The sequence below is a fragment of the Leguminivora glycinivorella genome, chromosome 18, assembly GCF_023078275.1.
Source record: "Leguminivora glycinivorella isolate SPB_JAAS2020 chromosome 18, LegGlyc_1.1, whole genome shotgun sequence".
Taxonomy (NCBI): domain Eukaryota; kingdom Metazoa; phylum Arthropoda; class Insecta; order Lepidoptera; family Tortricidae; genus Leguminivora; species Leguminivora glycinivorella.
The window spans coordinates 9,684,677-9,709,192 of record NC_062988.1 but is presented as its reverse complement, the minus strand read 5'-3'; the positions used below and the strand labels follow the sequence as shown (position 1 = coordinate 9,709,192).

At 38.8% G+C, this 24,516-nt stretch overlaps 2 protein-coding genes across 2 annotated transcripts; both read left to right on the top strand.

Moving 5' to 3' along the window:
- Window positions 1-7,883: 7,883 nt before the first annotated feature.
- LOC125236180 lies at window positions 7,884-10,647 on the top strand. The gene is made up of 4 exons (XM_048142896.1): window positions 7,884-7,925; window positions 7,997-8,060; window positions 9,431-9,540; window positions 10,443-10,647. Exons 1-4 carry the CDS (start codon window positions 7,899-7,901, stop codon window positions 10,623-10,625), a joined length of 384 nt encoding a protein of 127 aa, XP_047998853.1. The 5' UTR covers window positions 7,884-7,898; the 3' UTR covers window positions 10,626-10,647.
- A 1,614-nt stretch (window positions 10,648-12,261) lies between these two features.
- On the top strand, window positions 12,262-22,575 carry LOC125236177. Its single transcript, XM_048142893.1, has 4 exons — window positions 12,262-12,357; window positions 15,762-15,825; window positions 18,053-18,162; window positions 22,045-22,575. Exons 1-4 carry the CDS (start codon window positions 12,331-12,333, stop codon window positions 22,276-22,278), a joined length of 435 nt encoding a protein of 144 aa, XP_047998850.1. The 5' UTR covers window positions 12,262-12,330; the 3' UTR covers window positions 22,279-22,575.
- Window positions 22,576-24,516: the final 1,941 nt, after the last annotated feature.

Here is a 24,516-nt window from a genome sequence, read left to right as displayed (position 1 = left end):
ACACACTGAAATTATTTTACACTTGCAATTAAAACAATTTAAGTATGCGGTTTTTAAATTAAGTCTAAATCGTATTCCCGCGGGTGCCTAAAACTTGTTTACTTAAGTAACAAAATAGCGCGCGAAATAAGTACGTGGATGACAGCGGCGCGCATCGCGCCTGCGCTGTGCAACGTGGTGGCAATCAAGGCAAACGCACAGACCTATATCGAGATAGAAGGAAAAAGCTCGGCGGTTGACAAGACCAACCGTGTAACATTCTGCATGAACACGACGTCACGAATATGAGTTGACTCGACAGTTTGAATAGCTCATTTTTACGTCGTTCGTAATCTAAGAACAAATGAAATTATTTTCATTACACGCATATTTATGACACTTATTTCTTTTTTATATAGATATCGCTCGCTTTGAACGCACGCCAAGTCGAGGTTGTCAAATTAAAGCCGCAATGAACAAAATAACAACAACGCAGACTGTCGTTTGCGGCGAGGACAGAGGTCGTTGAGTCTTCTTTTTGCCACGCGAAGTACTAAATATGATACTTTTGCCTTCTATTTTGATATAGTTCTGTGGTCGGTGCGGCGCTCCCGATTTACCTAATATTTCATAGATAATCGTCTGTCTCACGCGCGGAGCTGTATCTAAGCTTCTCTTTCGCTCTTACTGAATTTTCTATTGATGAATGCACTGAATCTTTTTCCATAGGAGCGCAATTGAAAGCGCTCCGTTGAGCGCGGTGCGTATGAAATTGTAGGAAGGGAGTTGGCGGAGTAATAGTCAGTTTAATGAACTTTTAAGAAATATAAGTAATTGTTTAATTGGGCTTAACTTTTTGCGATACTTTTTTAAAATAGTAATACATTAATTAGAGGTATCATAACTGATGTATTACTATAATTTACTTGTGATTATTTCTGGGAGTGCACCGCACAAGCGCACTTTAGGGCGAGCCGCTACTGGCGGTGGGTAAATGTTGTATATTAAGAGACCAAAAGTAGCCTATGACCTATGACACTCTCCATCCCTTCAACTATCTCCACTTAAAGAATCACGTCAAATACTGCCTCCGTTTTGGTTTTGCCGTGAAAGACGGACAATTTAGGGCCAGTTGCATCAACCACATTTGACAGACACATCATCGTCACGCAGCAGACGTCTATGGAACTTCCCATATGTACAATAAAATTTAACGAACTTGGTGACAGATGGTTTGATGCAACCGGCCCTAAGTATGGATTCGTTGCAGAAGATTAATAATACATTTAACTAGCAAAAGACCTGTGACCCGACCCCTAACACAGCGATTTAGTCACTCCCTAGAAAGAATAGCAGCCATCTTTGCATTTTTATTGGACATTCCCTCGTCTCGCGGATTTGAATAAATACTTAGTATTACTGTACCCACGCAATGTCAGATTTACCTGGAACTGAGTACCTGGAGTTTTTAAAACGTTATTCGCATTAAAATCACGGAAAATAACATTAACAGTAAGTAAGGTACAACGGGGCAAATCCCGACGGGGGGCAATTGTAACTGATCCATTTTTTCCATTATGACACAATTAAGTTGAGTTCCACATGTATCCACTGAACGCACGTATCATATATAACCAATGGACACTCTAATTAATAATGCAAACATTGTAAAACATGGAAAAAAAATTGATCAGTTGAATTTGTCCCACAGTCGAAATCGTCCCGCTGTACCTTATGAAGAAAGTGAATAGCGCCCCCAAATAGTTACTTGCTAGAACTAAAAATTACCTACATACAATTTCCTAATAGTAATGCAATTTCATACATAATACATGTTAGAAATTCTAGCATAGCATAGCATAACAGTCTTAGGGTTTCATTCCTATTCACCCCGTCCATCCATATTAACCCCGGTTGCCGTAACCTAACTAAGCGAAAATGTCACACGAAACGCAAAACGGTAAGTGCAACCATCGTACAGGAAACACAAATTCTCAAAATATGTCAAGCTTTTCCATTAAAGCTACTCGCAAATGGAGTTGGGAGAGGTTCCCAAAAAGCTTTTTTCAATAACGGGCAGAGGGTCCATAAATTAAGGTGATATCGGAGTCAATTCCGGCACTCTCATCATTAAACTTTTAAATCCAGCGTATTTAAGGTCAAAACAGGCTGACGACGAAGATATTGAGTTTCTGAAGGCGAGGAAAGGTGACCGTGACAAACTTGGGCACCATTTCCCTCTCTGGGTATTGGTTTTATGGAAAATATATTTGCATAGTTTTGTGAACCGTTATTTTGACCTACAAGGGAGAAACATTGACCCACATATATAGCTCATTTGACTGCCTGAAGAACCTACTTCATCATGACTCATGTCAGATCTACATTTTTTATAACTGTAACCATACTAATTTACTCCCAAAACTCCCAAAAGCGAAAATTACCTGCCCGGACCAATGTAACCCGAAAAAAAAAACGATTTGATGGTGGTGTATTATTCCTACGCCTCTTTATTAGAGTAAAGAGCTAAACTGAAATTCCATAAAAATCATGAAATGCTCCTAACTTAAATTCTGATATCACTGTCTGTTCTGTCTTTACACAATTCTACGTAATTACTTAAATAAATGTCATCAAATTGAATTAAGTAATTGACCCCTCAAAGGAAATCTCGTCTGCAGGCATTCGATATTAATAAGTTATTTCACAAAACTCTTATCACACTCAACATTCTTGACACCTAAGGCACCTAATGGCATAGTGGTTAAAGTGGAAGTTTGAATGAAAACCTAAGCTCCATTAGTTTTAATTGAAGGCGATTCGATTTGTGGAAACGTACAGTAAAAGAGCATTGTTCAAAATAACTTTTCTCGTGTACGGAGCTTTAGTACTTCCAGTATAGCGTGAATTCAAGATTCATATTAGTTAAAATTACAAGAGCACATTTGCAAACGTACAACGAAAATATCCTTTAAGGAAATCATCATGAAGAAACCGGACTAATCTCAATTGGGCCTTACTATTAGGCATCAGGGGAGCGATTTTTGGGATTTTGTCACTAAAATACCGGTTGAAAACGGTGACTTGCTTATTATTTTCAGTGACAATTTTCTGAATTCGAACGCGTGAGACTCAAAAATTGCGTGAGGAAACCGGACTAATTCCAATAAGGTCTAGTTTACCCTTCGGGTTGGAAGGTCAGATGGCAGTCGCTTTCGTAGAAACTAGTGCCTACGCCAGATCTTGGGATTAGTTGTCGAAGCGGACCCCAGGCTCCCATGAGCCGTGGCAAATGCCGGGATGACGCCAGGAGGATGATGATACAAAAATCATTTAAATGCGGATTGTAAATTTTTATGAATGAGTACCTAAGAGGGTTAAATTTCCGTTTCAGGGGTCACAATTATACGTACTATTATATATTCTGTGATTATACTGTGTATTGGAGGCAATGTGCCTGGTAAAGGAGAATAATACCAGGCCAGGAATGAGTTCAAAGGCAGGCAATAACAATAACGGACTCGATAAAAGCAAAGAGACCAATTCAATTATAGTCGAAAATACGGCCGGCCAGATTCGAAAAGTTTCCGTACGGAGGATTTTAACTGGAACGGTATTCGACGTTTTAAATGACATCTCAGCAGTTCTCATAAAGTTTATACAAAAATTTAGGAAAATTAATTTGTTTATATTTTGTTATCAAGATTTTTTGATGAATTGATATTTTAGTAAGTTTTATTTTTAATTATAACAATTATCCCGTATATAGCACACGAAAGTCGGACTTATATTACTAAATGTTGGTAACAAAATAGGATCAATAATGCTGACTTGGCTATGTACAAACTTTTCGAGAACTACTCATTTATAAGTGGAATATAAGTAGTAAAGTAATCCTTAATTTTATAATTGTAGTCGTTATGTTACTGTAAAAGCTCGGACTACGGTCAAACCTAGGTTTTACTGAATAGATGCTGATCGATAAACGAAAAAAATATTGAATAATCTTTGCTAACTTAGAATATTTGCCGCCCTTGATTTGATAAATTGTTAATCAACGGTGAATTCTGGAAAATTTTTAAATTTTGGTATGGCAAAGTCGCGACTTGTAAAAAACAATGTGAAATAGCTCCTCTGTTGTGCTAAATTTCTTTAGATTTTTTGCGAGATTTGAATAAAACGTCCGTTTTGTCCTAAACCTACAAAATAAGGAAAACAAATGAATTACTTTGTCGCTAAAATCCGAGCTGACACAGAAAATGTTCTCCAACAATTAATCATTAAGATTGCCGATTCAAATGACAAGTAGCTTGTTGTAAGAATCGGTCAAAAGTATTAAAATTAAAAATTAAAAAAATACGAAAACAAACTAGAGAATATCTTCATCATGGCTCAAGGTGACTAAAGTACAATTTATTGTTCAATTCCATAAAGCAATTCTGATAAAATATTAATAACCAAGTAATTCTTTGTGACTAAAATCACAATATTTCAATTTTTTAGTAAATAATCTAATATTTTCGAAACTATAGACAGTCATGGAATCAAAAATATCCAAAAATAGTACATTTCGATACAAGTGCGAAGAAGAGGAAGTTCGAAACGAGTGGCGATAAATTAAAACACGACCGAAGGGAGTGTTTTAAATCGACACACAAGACACACTAATTACATATATCGTACGACGTTTTAGTAGGAACATTGACCCTCTGAAGTTACGACCTATCTTTCTAATATTTAATTTATCGCCACTCGTTTCGAACTTCCTTTTTTACGCACTTCTATCGTAATGTACTATTGCTTCGTTCCCTATACTACACAATTTAATAGTTATTTGTTATACAAGGGGGCAAAGTTGTATTTTAACGCCAAGTATGGAATTGAAAAACGGGCAAGTGAAAGGATTCTATAGTTGAATCACGAGCGAAGCGAATGGTTCGAGAATAGAATCCCGAACTTGCGAGTTTTTTAACACACGAGAAGTAAAATACATTTGCACCCGAGTGTAACACAAAACTTTTCCCCTCACTCTAGCGAGGAAACTACAGCGCAAAATACGCGTTTATCACTGCTTCCAGTAGTTCCACAGGTGGTAAATCTTTATTACTAGATTCACCTACTTTTATCAATTTTAAAGCAGTTAGTTTGACTTTATTCAAGGTCAAATTACGTTACCCACTAGTGGATAAAATGCGTTTTTACCCGCTGGTATTAAAGGACAAAACACGTGTTTCCGAGCTAGTGAGGGGAATAGTTATTTGTTATACAAGGGGGCAAAGTTGTATTTTAACGCCGAGTGTGGAATTGAAAAACGAGCAAGTGAAAGGATTCTATAGTTGAACCACGAGCGAAGCGAGTGGTTCGAGAATAGAATCCTGAACTTGCGAGTTTTTTAACACAGGAGAAGTAAAATACATTTGCACCCGAGTGCAACACAAAACTTTTCCCCTCACTATAGCGAGGAAACTACAACGCAAAAAATGCGTTTATCACTGCTTCCAGTAGTTCCACAGGTGGTAAATCATCTTTATTACTAGATTCACCTACTTTTATCAATTTTAGTTTTATTTCTATTTTAAAGCAGTTAATTTGACTTTATTCAAGGTCAAATTACTTTACCCACTAGTGGATAAAATGCGTTTTTACCCGCTGGTATTAAAGGACAAAACACGTGTTTTCGAGCTAGTGAGGGGAAAAATATTTTATCAGCATAATTGCTTATTCAAGTAATTACTCGCATTTGTGGTTTAACTATGGCCAGGTGTCCGTAGGTTCTAGTGGTAAGACCTATTATTAGGATCCAAATAAATTATTAAAACCTGCCTACCATTGCAAATTCGTGCCTTAAAATTATTCACTTCACTTCGGTTGAAGTTTTTTGACGCAGAATATTCGACATCGATATTTTTCAGGCATTCCTTTTGATATGAATAGGGCTGCCGCTGCCTGCTACAGTAAGTAGGTACTGTCGGTATTTATAAAATACATTTATACGCATTTGCTTCAGCGATTACTGTCGCTAATATAAATAAAAACGTTGTATAAAATGCCCTTGGATTCTGAGCTAGGATAAATTAAATGTTATGCGTACACTGAGAGAAATTTGCATTGTGAATTTAACAAGTTCGACTTGTAGCGGTTTATCCGTTTGAATCAGCCAAACGTATGTTTAAAACAATATGTGTCAGGTTGTTTTTATAAAATCGACTTGTTGATTCAAATATATTGCCGATTCAAATGACAAGTAGCTTGTTGTTTGAACCAAAGAGCACGTAGGCGCTATTTTAACCAAAAAACTTGTTGAACGAACATGAAAACTGGTTGTATTTTCTCTCAGTGTAAAACTGCTGCCACTGAATATTTTTCATACAACTATACAAGTATACATACAGGATATCCTAGCCCAGAATCCAAGGGCATGTGTATTTAATGTATACGTTTTTTAACACCCAGACGCAAAAACGACGGGGACCCCGTCACAGGGGTGTTATAAGTTTAACGTATCTGTTTGTCTGTGTGTGTGCCTGTCTGTGGCATCGTAGCTCCCGAATGGATAAACCGATTTATATTTAGTTTTTTTTTAAATCCGTGTTAGTCGGGAGTGTTCTTAGCCATGTTTCATGAAAATCGGTCCACTATGTCGGGGGGTTTTTTTTTTTTCAAAATTTTAATTTTGTAGTTAGGTTATTCTGTACGACGTACGCACATTCGTAACTGGTGTCGATTTAAAACAACTTAATTTAACGCTACTTGTTTCGTTCCTCTTTCCCGCAGTTGTATCACTAGGCGAACTTTTGTCAACCTAATGGGCCAGTTTTTTCAAAGTTGTCCCTCCCAATTTTTTTTTATTTGGAGATTTTTATGTGGTTTGTGGTGGTAATTTGAGAAAAAAATCTGTCCCAAGGTTTTTTTCCCATTCCGTTACCATTTTTCATACATTTTGTATGGCGGTAACGGAATGGAAGGTTTGAAAAACGTATGGAAATCTTGGGACATTTTATTTCTCCTATCAGGATCGAAAGACCTCGCGATTTTGAGTATGAATCGCGTAAAAAATACCCATGTTACAAAAAAGTGGGGTGGACAACTTTGAAAAAAATGGCCCAAATCGGGGAAATATTGCAAAGAGGCCATGTATGTTACGAAAGTGAGTGAAGCGAAAGTCCCTTGTCCCCGATCCCTGATCGCTGCCTACCGCTCTGGGAAACAGGCGTACACACGGGTATGTCTGTACAAATGTATGTATATATTTACTTATCAACATCAAGCCTGCATGTAGTGGCAGCCCTGCTTTACCCACTAGACTAGAGTCGTGCGCCACACAGCGCGTACACAGTTAGCGGTAAGTGAGCCACTATTCAATTTTACTTCGCTCGCTATCGTCAAAGAGAAAATCATACCGGAACTCAAAATTCCCGCTCGGCTTTTTTACGAAATTCTATTTTTAGTTGCTACGAACACCTATGTTATATGTGTATATTTGAAAGGTATTCCTGTCTAACTTTTGTGTTACCTATAATTTACTAATAGTACTGTTCGATACAATAAGTGCGGAAAAGAGGAAGTCCAAAACCAGTGGTGATAAACTAAAACACGACCGAAGGGGGTGTTTTAAATTAACACACAAGACATTCCATTATATCGTACGACGTTTCAATTTCGACCTATCAAGAAATATCCTATTTTAGAACTAGCTCGGGGAAAAAAATCCATATGTACCTTCTAAAAAAACTTTTTTTTTCTAGATTTTTCCAAATCCCGGCAACATTTGAGTCAAAATCAATCAACCTAATCAAATGTCTAATTACTCATATTAATTAGTAAATAATTGGTAATAAATCAATTAACTGTTAGGCAGTCAGTCGAAAGCTGAATAAGTTACTTGGGTTAGGTTATTTTGCCATCAAATTGCATTAAAAATGCAAATTCCATATTTATTTATTTTGGTATGATTTAAGTGCTTTAGTGTACCTTTATAAATGGTTTATTTTTAATTTATAAATGGTTTATTTTTCAGCTGTTTACATTATTGGTCAACTTGTTGTACTGCATTTGTCAAGAGGATAAAATAAATGATTGGGGTATGTTTTATGTATACAAGATGTATTTTGATAGCGGGTCAGTAAGGGCAGCTATGAGATATCGTGGTCCTACGTGAAAACGGTCTAAGGACTTTTCTAGCCGGTTTTTTTTGGTCCCATACAAGCTTTTGATCCTGGATAGAAATGGTATCGATTGGCGTCAAAGTCAAGTTTGAAAAAAAATCCCTTTTCTCGCACCCTGTGTGTTTTTTCCAAAATCTGTAAATGTTATTTTTCATCAATTTGAAATCGAGGGAAAGTCTCCTTATACTATTTTCGCCTAGGACCACGGGAGCTCATAGTTGCCCTTACTGACCCGCTATCAAAATACAGCCTGTATATTGGCACTTGAATTTAAACTGTCGTAAGGAAAGACGTACCATCTACACTGAGAGAAATTTGCATTGTGAATTTAACAAGTTCGACTTGTTGCGGTTTATCCGTTTGAATCAGCCAAACTTATGTTTAAAACAATATGTGTCAGGTTGTTTTTATAAAATCGACTTGTTGATTCAAATAATATATATTGCCGATTCAAATGACAAGTAGCTTGTTGTTTGAACCAAAGAGCACGTAGGCGCTATTTTAACAAAAAATCTTGTTGAACGAACATGAAAACTGGTTGTATTTTCTCTCAGTGTAAGATTCAAAGTGTAAGGGCCTGAGTGCACGGTCATATTGGGCGTGCAACTGCAGCGGCGCGCAAGCGTGCAGCGTGCATGTCAAACAATTGAAGGTCAGACAAATCCTGAGTCGACGCTGCATAGGGTGGATGGACGCACATTCGCCCACCCCGCTGCACGCTCCACTTTGGCCTTCGAGCCTCCTCATTAGTGTAAGCTAATGTTAAATAAACAGTTAAAATTATACGATACAGGTCAATTCTCCATACAAACGCTCTCGACTATATCTTCCCTGATTTTTGATGATAGAGCAATGATTTTTTCAACACAGATTATTATTATTTTTATCTGTGTCGGACCGTTTTGATTTTTTTGCTATTTTTATTTTGAAAGGCGCTAGAGCCAATCAAAAATTTCTAAAAACGGCCTTTTTCAATGTGGCTCAAAAGAAAGTGTGATACTCGAGATCGGTGACTATTAGCCAAAAAATCTAAATGGTCCGACACAGATTATTTTTTCATTATTATTCAGATTCTCGAATTTCGTTCCGTTTAAATAACTTTTGAAGGAGGAAACAGTCGAGGAATCTCGATTTTAAAGATTTTTTGCAATACATATATTTTAACTGAGTTGCATGGATAAATCTAGTTAATAACACTAGTATATTTAACTGAAATTCCCAAATTGAAAGGGGACTCCTTTCCATTTTAGCATTTTCGCTCCCGTAGCGTCTTAACTATGTTACAGTAAACTCCAACAACTGTCAGCCCGGCTCGCCAATAGAGCTCGACTTCTGCACATGCCAGTGTTCCGAAGTAACGGCTGCCATCCGCTCGTCACCCGAACTACAATTGGAGGTTAACAGAATAAGTTTTTTTGCAAAAATTCCATTTTTGGCACAAGCTTTTATCACCGACTGTACCTCTCTTTCAACAGTCATTTACTGCTCTCCGAGATGTTTCTAAAAACCCCTTACTCGATGGGGATACACTTCATAACAGAGATCCTATGACCACCTTTCTGCACCCCCTTCGGTCGTGTTTTAAATCGACACGAGTTACGAATTTCCTTTTCGCACGTGTATCGTACGACGTTTTTCAGTACAGATGAGCCTCCGAAGTTTCGACCTGGCATATAATGAACCACTTCTCGCACTAGTGCGTAAAAAAAACACCATCTGTACTGAAAAATATATTTTCAGTGAAAAGTGAGAAGTGGTTCATTATATGCCAGGTCGAAACTTCGGAGGCTCATCTGGGTGGCTAGCCGAATGGCACAATCGCTCACGAAACGCTCACGAAACGCTCACGAAACGAAGCGCTAGTAGATATCTATCTCTATCGCGCTTGCGTATTGGCGCGACAGAGCCAGCGGCGTATCGCTTTCGTTTGGCGTCGGAGAAATGCCATTCGGCTACGGGGCCTGTACTGAAAAACGTCGTACGATACACGCGCGAAAAGGAAATTCGTAACTCGTGTCGATTTAAAACACTCCCTTCGGTCGTGTTTTAATTTATCGCCACTCGTTTCGGACTTCCTTTTTTACGCACTTGTATCGTAATACTATTTTAAAGACACACACGGGTCGAACGCGATAAAATAACATTTTTACCTTTTCTCCAACGTTTCGGCCAGGTTGTAACCTAGTGTACTAGCCGTGGTCGCGGAAGACTCAACCCGAACCGTGTGTGTATCTTTAAAAAATGTGTACAAAACGCGAGAACTTGGTGTTATAAAAAAGTAATGTTATCTGTGTCCAGGCCTCACGCAGACTTCAACTCCGGCGCAGCCAGAGGCAGAAAAGACAAACCTATACTACAAAGCCTTATACCCCGGGGGTTCCAGAGAACCCTCCAGGGGTTCCAAAGGACCCCCCAGAGGCTCCAGGGGAGCCCCCAGGCGTTATTAAATGCTGGGAAACCTGCGTTGACACTCTAATTTAGTTGAATACATTCAAAATATATATTCCTTTGTTTAACTTTTACAAACCATATTGATGGCGAACTAAGAAGCGCTGGTAACCTAGCGGTAAGTGCGTGCGACTTTCGTTCCGGAGGTCGCGGGTTCGAACCCCGGCTCGCACCAATGAGTTTTTCGGAACTTATGTGCGAAATTTCATTTGATATTTGCCAGTCGCTTTTCGGTGAAGGAAAACATCGTGAGGAAACCGGACTAATTCCAATAAGGTCTAGTTACCCTTCGGGTTGGAAGGTCAGATGGCAGTCGCTTTCGTAAAACTAGTGCCTACGCCAAATCTTTGGATTAGTTGTCAAAGCGGACCCCAGGCTCCCATGAGCCGTGGCAAATGCCGGGATAACGCAAGGAGGATGTTTGATGGGCGAACTAAAAAGGTGCGTCTACACCGCTGCTTAAAAACGGTGACGGTACGGAATCGCAGTGACACATCGTATCCGTACCGTTTTTTTCCGCATGGGGATATACCGCTTGCGCTGCTCAAAATAAAACGGCGACCCATACGAGTACGAAAGTCGCTGCGTTTCCGTACCGTCTGCGTATTTTAAGCAGCGGTGTGGTCGCACTTAAATACGTTTCTAATGAGTAAATCGCAACTATGCGGTCACCATGAACTGTGCGCATCCAACTCAAACTGAACTGACAATCGTTGACGCTAGACGCCGATCGAAACTCAGTGTGGCTCTGTCGCGCACATACGGAAGAGCGATAGCGATACAACTATGAAACGTATAATATTGTGGTCTAGTGGTAAAGACCCGGGTATCGTATTAGTGGAAATGCGTGGTATCTGCCTATCCCTTCGGGAAACAGGCATGACTACATGTAGGTATGATTATTTTAATGCACTTGTACTAATTAATCGCACAAAAATTGGAAAATAATTAAAATAATATTCCAGATACACCGATTTAAACATTCACGACTTTTATACATAAATTTAATATTGTAAACAGGACTTAGTCGCGTATAACTAAGTTCTTAACAAACCTCCAACGCTTCAAGGACACGAGCATACTCTGTATCACCGTCTCCGTCGAGACTATGGGGACAACCTCGTCCTTGAAACTTCCGAGGTTTGTTAAAAACTTATTTATTCGCAATTAACTTTCGTTTACAATATATAAATTAGTATCATTTTCCAGATATTTCCGAATCCCGAGAGCTCATCATCCTCCGTGCATTATCCCGGTATTTGCCACAACTCATGGGACCCTGGGGTCCGCTTTGACAACTAATCCCAACTATCCCAAGATTTGGCGAAGGGACTGGTTTTACGAATGCAACTGCCATCTGACCTTCCAACCCGAAGGGTAACTAGACCTTATTAGAATTAGTCCGGTTTCCTCACAATGTTTTCCTTCACCGAAAAGCGACTGGCAAATATCAAATGACATTTCACACATAAGTTCCGAAAAATTAATTGGTGATGGTGCGAGCCGGGGTTCGAACCCGTGACCTCCGGCACGAAAGTCGCACGCACTTACCGCTGGGCTACCAGCGCTTTCTAATCCCGAGAGCTAAAAATTCAAAATCAATCAACCTAATCAAGTATCTTATCAGTCATATTAATTGGTCAATCATTGGTGATAAATCAATTAACTGTGAGGCAGTCAGTCGGCAGCCGAATTACATGTAATTGTCACTGTTATTTTGGCAACAAGTGCATTAAAAATGCAACTTTCACATTTATGTATTTTGGTAAGATTATTAATCAAGTATAAGTACTATATCTACAGACCGGTTTCGAGTCTTTCGGACACGGCGACTGCACATCTCGGACACTGGCGATCAAATATATGAAAGAGGCGCGTTCCTAGCACACATTCTAAGCTCGTGTAGGTGAACGCGTACCATGCTTGTATGAGTGAGATATGACAGGTCGACTGGTCGCGTTTTTGACAGGCGGTAACTGCGAGGTAACCGAGAGGGGGTGGGCGGCGCTTTCAGCGGGGAGCGTAAGTGGCCATACTGTACGATAGTACTCTTTATTATACTGTGGCGACTGTTTCAATTTCCTTTTCGTTGGTGTCCTCGCATGTGATTCGCATAACCAAGTTTGTTTACATAAGAATAAGAATAATTTATTTGCTTTAAACAATACCAATTGTCAGGTGTTAATGCGATAGGTGGTAAGTTTCATGTTTAACCATTAATGGTATGCAAACTATGTACACAAACTATATACAAAAAACTTATAAAATTATCATGCAAATTTCATACATTTCATTCATTTAAAATATAAAGTCGTACAGATTAATTAATTATTTTTCATGTCCAAAAACTCTTTTGTGCTATAAAAATTAAATTGTTTAAGCCATTCATGCAACTGTCGTTTGAATGCAGTAATATTTAATTGTTTTAATTCGTTTGGTAAGGTGTTATACATATTAAGACATAATCGTACAACTTTTTTTATGTTTTGCTAATCTTGGATGTTCATCGGGTAATAATCTGTCCGGGTTACGGCAAGAGCGTGGATGGCTATCACAGGCTTTCTTAAATAAATCTAAGTGTTTATGAACAAACATGCACATTTCACAAATATATAGAGAAGGAAGTGGTAACAAACCAAGTCTTCCAAAAAGCGGTCTGCAAGATTCACCTGGTCGCATCCCGTTTAATGCTCGAATGCATTTTTTTTGCGCGACAAAAGCTCGATTAAAGTCTGTGCTATTACCCCATATTATTAAGCCATAACGCAAAACTGACTCTACGTACGCATGATAGCAGGATAATGCCGTTTTAGCATCAGTAACTCTACGGAGTTGTTTGAGTGCGAACACATATTTATTTATTCGACTAGTAACGTTCTCCAATTGTGCCCTCCAGTCCAGATTCTCATCTAGAGTTATTCCTAGGAATTTTGTCTGCGTCACATTTTCTATGCTAGGAACTTGCAAATTAACATTTAAATTCGGATTTATTGATTTATTAAAATTTATATATTTAGATTTATCTAGATTTATTTTTAAGTTATTCGAATTAAGCCAGTATTTTACTTTATCGATCGTATTATTAATTTCTTGTTCGTGGTCATTAATTGTACAAATTTCTTTATCAGACGTGACAATCATAGATATGTCATCAGCAAATAAAATGCAACTGTGATTCGTTATGTCAGTGATGTCATTAATATAGAGCAAAAATAATATTGGCCCTAAAACACTTCCCTGTGGGACTCCGCTTGGATTGTGTCTATATCCAGATGAGTATTAGTCATCTCGTCATTTTCACTTTTCCTTGTAATCTGGACGCATTGATTCCTATTTTTTAAATATGACTATCCACTGGAGAGCTGGCCCTCTTATTCCGAGTGTTTCGAGTTTTTTTAATAATAAACTATGTGAACATATACCCGTGCCGTGCACATGAAAGGCAGCAAAACACACCATTGGCACACCTCGGACCCTAGCGATCAAATATATCAAAGAGGCGCGTTCCTAGCACACAGTCTAAGCTCGTGTAGGTGAACGCGTACCATGCTTGTATGAGTGAAATATGACAGGTCGACTGTTCGCGTTTTTGACAGGCGGTAACTATGAGGTAACCGAGAAGTGGTGGGCTGCACTGGAGCGGGAGTGGCCATACTGTACGATAGTACTCTTTATTTTACTGTGCCATTGGAATAATTATAAGTAGGTACCTAATAGCCGCTGGTGGACAGGCTTTTAGCTCATCCCGTCTGATGTCCAGTGGGCCGATTTTTGAGTCTCACGCGTTCGAATTCAGAAAATTGTCACTGAAAATAATAGGCAAGTCACCGTTTTCAACTGGTATTTTAGTGACAGTGAGACTCATAAATCGGCCCCCTGATCCTTAAATTGACGGGATTCAAAATTTGAAGATTTAAGTGCTATAGTAGCGGACATCGTTGGACCACAGAACTATATTTAGATAGAAGAAACAAGTTAATATATTTGTATAAGCGCACAGCGTCAGCGTGTCACATTTTATACTGACTTTTACATACCTGTGGTAGGAAATATGACTCTGGCCATTATGTGTTCATCTTTTTTGTCTTCTTGCAATTAAATATCACGTAACAAGGCATTTTTTGTTTTCTTTGACTTCCATGTATAAAAATTGTGGTGCAAATGCTGGAAGTATGGAGTAAGGACAGACAACCTAGTTGTTCGTTTTCTACGCTAGGCTAAGTACCTCTATTTACATCTAGGGTAGAGGTATGTTTGCTTGATCTTTGGTATATATGATGACGACCGGTCTGGCCTAGCGTGTAGTGACCCTGCCTGCTACGCCGCGGTCCCGGGTTCGAATCCCGGTAAGGGCATTTATTTGTATGATGAGCACAGATTTGTTCCTGAGTCATGGATGTTTTCTATGTATATAAGTATGTATTTATCTATCTAAGTATTATATCGTCGCTAAGCACCCTTAGTACAAGCTTTGCTTAGTTTGGGACTAAGTTGATCTGTGTAAGGTGTCCCCAATATTTATTTATTTATTTATATATGATATGTATCATATCTGTTGTTGCTGGGGGTTGATTTTAGACGCCGATCTTGCACTGAATCGTGCAGAATGGAAGAACCTTTTCTTGAACGGGGAAGACCGACCCCAAGTAAATGGGACAAAGGCAGCGTGATGATGATGATATATCATATCTGTGATTAGGACCTATGGGGTGTCTGAGGTTTTTAGTGACTGATATATAGTATGAATTGAACTTTTCGCTTTAGCCGAAATCTGTTAAACAAAGGCCTTTGTGTCTATTGCTCACGGTGGCTAGCTCCCGTTTAAACGGCACGTGCTATAGTCTCAGTGTAGTTAAAAAGCAACTATCATGATAGTAATAAGGTTCAAATCCATAAAAAGCCCTTTCGGAGATAACACGTTTTGTCATCTTCAAAAAAGTTACCTGCATACTGCAAACTGTTTAATAAATTTGAACCTTATTGCTATCATGATAGTTGCTTTTTAACTACACTGAGACCTTAGCACGTGCTGTGGAAACGGGAGCTAGCCGCGGTGAAAATTAGAAACAAAGGTCTTTGTTTAACAGATTACGGCAAAAGTGAAACGTTCATCTCAGAAAATTCATACTATAACACTCTGTGTATAGTAAAAGACTGTTGCCTTTTCAGCTGTTTACATTATTGGCCAACTTATTGTACTGCATTTGTCAAGAGGAGGGACTAAATGATCTGGGTATGTGTTTTCTTAAACTTCTAATTATTACATGGTAGGGGGTAGGGCATAGCGAATGATATTCCGCTTTGTGTGGTAGGGCATAGCACAGCGGATATCATCTCGCTCGAATCTAGAGCAGAGCCCAACTGGGGTAGTACCTCCGCCTTACAGAAGACCGCAGCCAAATAGCACTGGACCCTACTCATAGTGTTGTGTTCCTGCCGGTGAGTAAGGCTGCCAGAGCTCAACGAGGGTGCGGTGTGCTGATGACGGGAGGACTTACGGAACTGACTTATTCCGTCTATTGTCCTTTGAGTCGTCGGCAACCCGAACCCTCCTTGGAACTTGTGCACTCCTTTTTACTGTGTATTTAACACAGCAAAAGGGAATGTACAAGTTTCTAATGGGGTGGCAACGCGCATGTAACACTCCTTGAGTTGCAGGCGTCCATAGGTTACGGTGATCGCTTTCCATCAGACGGGCCGTACGTTTGTTTGCCACCGACGTAGTATATAAAAAAATGGTAACACTTGAATTTAACATTTTAAGTTCTCGCGCTTTGGCCTACGCCGGACTAAATTTGGCCGAAACGTTGGGAAAAAAGGTAAATAATGTTAATTAATCGCGTTCGACCTGTATGTGACTTTAAATACTTGAATTTAAATTGTCGTAAGGAAAGGCATAGTAAGGTAACTCCACATATCCGTCAGGAGCCTGAGTGCACGGTCATATTAGGCGTGCAGCGTCGCGGGGCGTGCTGCGTGCATGTCAAACAACTGAAGGTCATACACATGTCAGAATAATTATGATTTTCTATTTCGATTTCCGCTACCTAAGGTTGTCTCGTAGAGATCGCTCTTTAGCGATTAGACCGCCTGTTGACCCTCTATTTATAATTCTTTGTTTTTAGAATTCCGTACCTCAAAAAGGAAGTTCCGTACCTCAAAAAGGAAAAACGGAAACCTTATAGGATCACTCGTGCGTCTGTCTGTCCGTCGTCACAGCCAATTTTCTCCGAAACTACGGAACCGATTTACTTAAAATTTGGCACGCATATGTAAACCTGTGACCCAAAGACGACCATGTAATTTAAATTAAGAAAATTTAATTACAGGGTCCACTATTGGAGGGTAAAAGTGAAAAAAAATTGCGTAAAATTTTCAAAAAAATACAAGAGTTAGTTTTCAATTTATAGATTACAGGAAAACCTATTAGAAATCTACAGTAAAGCGTGAGTCGGACTTAAGAGAAAAAACTCAAGTTACGAATTTCACAAGTCATTTTGGTTTCGTTTTGTTCTAAATATCGATTATTCGCAAAAATGACTTAATTAAGTTCCTACTAAAAATTAGGCGCTTAAGCCCTTCTTGTAGTGTACGGAACCCTTACAACGCGAGTAGAACTCGCAATTGGCCGGTTTTTCTCCACTGTATTTTTTGCTGAGGTGTGCCAATATAGTACATTGCGATACAAGTGCGTAAAAAAGGAAGTTCGAAACGAGTGGCGATAAATTAAAACATGACCGAAGGGAGTGTTTTAAATCAACACGAGTTTAGAATTTCCTTTTCGCACGTGTATCGTACGACGTTTTTCAGTACAGATGAGCCTCCAAAGTTTCGACCTAGCATATAATGAACCACTTCTCGCACTAGTGCGTAAAAAAAACACCATCTGTACTGATAAGAGTATTCTATTTGTCTATCTATGTCCTGCAGGCCTAGCACATGATGGCCGCGGGAGTATGTCGCCGCGAGATAGACTACCTGTCCTTATGTCATTAATACAATTAGACAAAGACGTGTCATCTATCTCGCGGCGACATACTCCCGCGGCCATCATGTGCTAGGCCTACTGGACCGACGCTGCATAGGGTGGATACAAACATTACAAACTCGCCCGCTTCGCTGCTCACCCCGCTTCGAGCGTTCACTCAGTGCCCCGTTTCTCGAAAGATACAAGCCTTGTATTACAAGTGTGTTTCCATGACAACCCATACGATTTGACAGTTCGCGCATTTGTAATACAAGGCTTGTACCTTTCGAGATACGGGCCCGTCTCACGGCCCGGCCACGACATTGGTCTAAGCGCAACAGCGGTGAGCGGCAGCCATACGTGCGAATGAAATATCCCATGCATCGCTGTGTCTCGCTCCAATGTATGGCCGCCGCTCAACGCTGTCGCACTTAGCCCAATGTCGTGGCTGAGCCGTTATATGTTAAAAAAAAATCAGTGAACTCTGTTACAGAAAATTCCAACAGCTGTCAACCTGACGCGCTGCTACAGTTCGACTTCTGCAAATGCACGTGTTCAGAAGTAACGGCTGCCCTCCGCTCGTCACCCGCACTACAAGTAGAGGTTAAAAGATAATGAGATAATAGTTATTTTACCCACACCAACTAGTAAATGCTCCCATTCATCCAAAACTGAAGAAAAAGTTGCGTTTTAAGAGCAAATTAATTTCAAACAATCATATTTCACAGATTTTACGAGAATTGCTTGACAACTTATAGTACATTACGATACAAGTGCGAAAAAAAAAAGTTCGAAACGAGTGGCGATAAATTAAAACACGATCGAAGGGAGTGTTTTAAATCGACACGAGTTACGAATATATCAGGTAGAAACTTCGGAGGGCCATCTGCACTGAAAAACGTCGTACGATACACGTACGTAATGTACTATATTTGCTCAATCTGAAACACAGACGTGCGTACGCGTTGGTACCGCTATATAAAAGTATATTATCTTGGTATCCATACTCGGAGGGCCATCTGTACTGAAAAACATCGTACGATACACGTACGTAATGTACTATTTGCTCAATCTGAAACACAGACGTGCGTACGCGTTGGTACCGCTGAGGTGTGTACGTAGTTTATGTTATAGTATAGTATAGACATAGAGTTAAGTTTGCATGCCACATTGTATAGACAGTCTTAATACAGTCGTCTACGGAATCGTACATGTGTTTCATTTAATCGGCTCCACACCACATGGCGACCGTGACATCGTTTTACGCGAGCGCCGCCGCGACGAGGGCGCCTGACATCAGCATTTTTAGTCGTGTGAATATATAATTAACAGTGAGACGCGAGCAAATGCACAAGTGATTGCACGAGGGACATAATTAAATTACCAAGTGAAATACACTAAATAAAAATTTAATAAATAACATGGGTAACAGCTACAGCAAACAGGAGGAGAAAGAGGTCGTTATAACCCAAAATGCGGTTGGATCAAACGACGCAACAGGCACAAACGAGCATACTAGAATAAATAACGTTCTTATAACCGTGTTGTTCGTGGTTTTGGCTCTCATCGTTTGCTGCGGACTGTACAAGTTCTTAAAGAAAGCACATGAAAAATATGTGCAGAAAGCAGTGAGGCGAGAAGTATGGACACGTCTGCAGACCAGGCTGTCAATGAAGAGGTCGACGCCAACTACAGACGAGGCGGAGGAAGGTGTTTAAGCAGAGCACGGGAGACGGAAGGACAGAGGATGAACTTTAACGTGATTACGCGCGTGTGAAGTGGAAAGTGTGAAAGTTTCTGTACGTCAAAGTGATGTTAAGGGTATGGATTTAGATTTAAAAAATATATACGATAAGTTAGAAAAAATAAGAGTTGATCTACGAAAATTAGGTGAGGTTAAACGGCAACAAAAGCTAGGTTTAGAAAAAATCAATGATGCGCAATTAATATATGAGGACTATAAACAGATAATTGCATCTCTTCATGTCGATGACCTGTCAAAAGAAGGTGTAAGTTCGGAATTATTGTGCGAGAAAATAGACGAAGTTTATAATAAAATTTTACAGTATAAAGCTATAGAAAGTGTATCCGTAAAACCAACTACAATGGCGAAACAATTTGAAATACGAGAAGCTAATAGCATAATCCCAATTTTAGATGATAAAGAGGAAACTGTCGAAAGAATGATAGCAGGAATAGAAATGTTAGATGACATGTTAACAGATAGTAGCGAAAAGAAATTGCTGATTTCTTTTGTTCTAAAAACACGACTCAACAAAATTGCACAGTTAAAACTTAAGTCTAAATATGACACCGCTACCCAACTAGTAGCCGATATAAAAAAATATTTGCTACCCAAGAAATCCGCAAACTCTCTTTTGCTACAGTTAAATAATATATCACAAAAGGATATGTCTATTGTCCAATACGGTGATAAAATAGAGGAGTTGTTCATTGGTCTAACTATAGCGCAAGCCGACGGGAAATCGGCCGCTTGTGATATTTTAAGACCAATCAACGAGTCCCTGGCCATAAAAAAATTTACAGATGGGTTGAGAAACCGCCGTCTCAGTACCATTCTAGCTGCAAGAGAATACACTGAGCTGAAGGAGGCCGTCAGAGCGGCCCAGGATGAAGAGCTGGCACGACCCCAGCACGAGCCCGTAATCATGAATGTGAACCGCGGCTACACGCGAGGTACACAGCAGCCCCAGCGCTACGCCTGGCGCGGGCGCGGGACGAGCTACCAGTATAATCGAGCTCGAGCCTACCAAAACACATGGACCCGCTACTCCACAAATAGAGGTACTGTCCCTAGCAATAATTTCCATAGGGGTCGCGGACAACGTACGATTCCGTAGACGACTGTATTAAGACTGTCTATACAATGTGGCATGCAAACTTAACTCTATGTCTATACTATACTATAACATAAACTACGTACACACCTCACCGCCATTCCCGACGCGATGTCGACAGACCGCGGGGCGGAGTTCATGTCAGCTACTATGGATGAAGTGTGTAAGTTGTTAGGAATAAATAAGTTTAATTCGACCGCGTATCACCACCAATCCATAGGTGCGTTGGAAAACATGCACAAACACCTAGCTGCGTTTATGCGAGCTCAGTGCGATGGACATCCCGATACGTGGAGCCACTGGTTACCGTTCTGGTGTTTCGCTTTTAATACAACAATAAATTCAGCCACAAATTATTCCCCATTTGAGTTGGTTTTCGGAAAAAAGTGTAAAACTCCTAGTAATCTGATTAAAGCTGTTGAACCTATATATAACCCTGATAATTATGCATTGGAACTGAAATATAGACTACAGTTAGCTCATAAAGACGCTAAGGAAAATTTGTTAAGAACTAAAGAGTTGCGAAAATGTTACTATGATAAGTTAGTAAATTCGGTTACTTATAAAAAGGGTGATCTGGTTTTAGTTAAATCTGAAACCGGCAAAAAATTCGATAACCTTTTTAAAGGACCTTATAAAGTAATCGAGGATACTGGAATAAATGTTAAGTTAGAATTAGATGACAAGGTTGATCTTGTTCATAAAAATAGGACTAAGCCTTTCAATATGTGACAATAGGTCATACATTATTGCTTATACGAATTTTTTTTTTTACATTGTATTGTTAAATACCTAATGATGTAACAACTAGAATTGTAGTAGCTTACAGTATAATTACATTGATTTAATATTAAGGAAAAGTATTTCCACTCGTAATAATTAATACATAATAAAGCTCATGTCCTTTTATTGTGTGTTTAAAAAAAAATTGAAATGTATACATTCAATTTATTTTTTTTCAACCACCCCCCAGATGAGGTGTGTACGTAGTTTATGTTATAGTATAGTATAGACATAGAGTTAAGTTTGCATGCCACATTGTATAGACAGTCTTAATACAGTCGTCTATAAAAGTATATTATCTTGGTATCCATACTCGGAGGGCCATCTGTACTGAAAAAAATCGTACGATACACGTACGTAATGTACTATTTGCTCAATCTGAAACACAGACGTGCGTACGCGTTGGTACCGCTATATAAAAGTATATTATCTTGGTATCCATACTAATGATAGTTAAAGGGCTACATAGGCTACTTTTCGTCTCTTTCTAACCCTTCACTTCGCTAATAGAATCGCTAACGGCTCAGCCACGACATTAGTCTAAGCGCGACAGCGGTGAGCGGCGGCCATATATTAGAGCGAGACACAACGATGGGACTTTTCATTCGCACGTATGGCTGCCGCTCACCGCTGTCGCGCTTAGACCAATGTCGTGGCTGGGCCGTAATCGCAAGTGGAAGTTTATATGGAGCACGTTGCAAATCTCTAATTTAACGCGAGCGAAGCCGTGGGCAAAAGCTAGTAATTCATAAGCATCTCTGGGACTCTTTCTGGAGAACCTGTGAAACAATTATTCCTCAATATTTAATGGTTTTAATAAAAACAAAATGTTATCCGTGTCCAGGCCTCACGCAGACTTAAACTCCGACAACAGAAGAAACAGAAAGGCAAGAACGAGAAGAACAAATACACTGTACAGCCTTATACTCCAGGCCTGCTGAAATGCTGGGAAGATTCTTGCGTTGACAGTCAGGAAACTACTGTAGCAACAACCACTGTTGAAACAACCACTGTTGAAACAACCACTGTTGCAGCAACCACTGGGTCAGTGACCGGTCAAACGTCAAATTCTATATAAAATAGCTGATTACACTGCGGTTAACCCTCCCTTTGTTGGTTCAAGTGGCCCTTAACAGTTTAGTTCAATACATTTTTAATATATTTTTTTAATTTAATTGACGGCTAACTAAAATACATAAAAATAAGCAGCTAAGCATTCGCAGTGAACATGGTGCATACAGATCCAATGCCTTAAAAAACCGGTCAAGTGCGAGTCGGGCTCGCTCACCGAGGGTTCCGTACAAACTTTCAATAGTTGAATCATCAAATGTTATTCATATTATAATTCTACAGACTACTACACCCGCAAGGGTGGTGAAATTGAAAATGTAAATCTGAAAGGTTTTTTATAATTAAAAAAAAAAGTTTTCAAAGTACGTGTACAATTTTATTTTTCCTGTAATTATGTTATTACAATAGCCATGTTTGTTAAAAATTTCATAAATGTTTGTTGATAAATTTCGGAGGTAAAAGGGGGGGAGGGGGTGTTTTTTTTTACATTTTCCTTCAAAAGAATTTTTTTTTCCACAACATAAAAATTATAAAAAATAGTTTTGATGTGTACAGTTTAAGCTCTTTCTAACGATACCCCACTTGACCTAGTAACTTAATATTTACAGTTTGCCCTCCTTTTATATAATGAATATAAATAAATTTAAAAAATTAATACTTTCAATCTGTAGAGGTTAACGATGTTCATAAGTATTCCAAATTTCAAAGCGACAGCATAAGTAGTTCTCGAGATATTTAGTAATGTGACAGACTGACAGACAGACAGACAGACGGACAGAACGGCGCCATAAGGGTTCCATTGTACCTTTTTGGTACAGAACCCTAAAAACGTACAATCCGAACGAACGATACGCAACTCTCTCTGTCGCGGGTCTATATTAATTCGCATAACTGAATACTCCTAATATGAATTGGCATACCGTTTATTACGCATAACGTTTAATACGCATATCATTATTTCGCATAACAGATTTCGTATAATGCTAATGCGCATAATGTAAATTGTTATAACGATGAATTGGTATAAGTATAATAAGCATAACTTTGTGTGGTATCCGGAATTAAAACTATTTAATTTTATAGAAATTGTAATTTGTAATGTTTCAAATACACTTGGTGTTATTTTTGTAATAAGCAATGCGGCTTGTTTGTCAGCAGACACATCGTTTAAAAGTATTAATGATTCTAATTGCTGCTCGAAAACATCCCAGTTGTCTCCGTTAAACGGTTTTAGTTCGTAATTCGTCATGGTCTTTTGTTTTGAGATTTTAGGTTGGTTTTGGTAATAATTACTTAATACCTTGCGTAACGAATCAATCGTTGGATTTGTCGGGCACTGCAAACCCTCTTCAGATATTATTTTTAGTAAAGTATCTTTCCCACATTTATAAATGAAACTCCTTTTTCCTTGTTTTATCAATTCTATGAGAGAATCGGTGTCTTTTGCTTCTGTCAATTTATTTTCTTTAGTACCCGCAGTGACATCTGTCATAATAACGTTTCATTTCACGTTCGATCCGTGAATGTAAATTCAAGTTACCTTTTAATTTGTAGGTAGCTTTAAAATTTGTTTGCGACCGTCATTTAATATCACAAACACATATATTTTATTCTTTTAAGTAATTAATTTCTTACTTCTGACCTGTTATTATGCTCTTCTGATTTATTTGTTTGTTGCCTCGCGCTGTTCGAAAGTCCTCGTCGCCAATGTGGTATCCGGAATTAAAACTATTTAATTTTATAGAAATAATATATTGGATCTACACAAAATGCAAGGGCTGACAAAGCAGAAGAGAGCGTTCCGATTCACACATACTACACTTTGTTTCGTAGAATGTTTAAATGGCATACAAGAAAATTATATTTTCACCACACTAACGGGTAACGGCTTAGTTTTCTGTTCGAAAACAGATAGCAAAATTGCATTTTATCCACAAGAGTGTAAAGTAATTTCATACAAATTTCAACTTGATGTCTTAAGCTAGCTGATAGAATTTTACCTATAAATGATGACTTTGAATCATAAATATTGAAGAAATCGATGGATTTGATTTAGTTTGATTTTTTATATTTTGTTCGTGTTGGGGTCGTGAAAAATTTGGTTTTCAAACTCGGTGGCAATGTTTAACGTGCCGTACGAAGGTTAATGTGCCTTGAAACCCTCGCAACGCTCAAGATTCCACTTTTTGGAACTTTTCTTCAGTGGAACAGTTGGAACTAAATCAAATCCATCGATTTCTTCAAT

Excerpts from the sequence above, each read along its gene's own strand:
- LOC125236177 (XM_048142893.1), top strand. The coding sequence starts at position 12,331 with ATGCAACTTTCACATTTATGTATTTTG. Across the intron at positions 12,358-15,761 it reads TTTCACATTTATGTATTTTG|CTGTTTACATTATTGGCCAA; the intron begins GTAAGATTATTA and ends TTGCCTTTTCAG. Across the intron at positions 15,826-18,052 it reads GGAGGGACTAAATGATCTGG|AAAATTCCAACAGCTGTCAA; the intron begins GTATGTGTTTTC and ends ACTCTGTTACAG.
- LOC125236180 (XM_048142896.1), top strand. The coding sequence starts at position 7,899 with ATGCAAATTCCATATTTATTTATTTTG. Across the intron at positions 8,061-9,430 it reads GGATAAAATAAATGATTGGG|TAAACTCCAACAACTGTCAG; the intron begins GTATGTTTTATG and ends ACTATGTTACAG. Across the intron at positions 9,541-10,442 it reads CACCCGAACTACAATTGGAG|GCCTCACGCAGACTTCAACT; the intron begins GTTAACAGAATA and ends ATCTGTGTCCAG.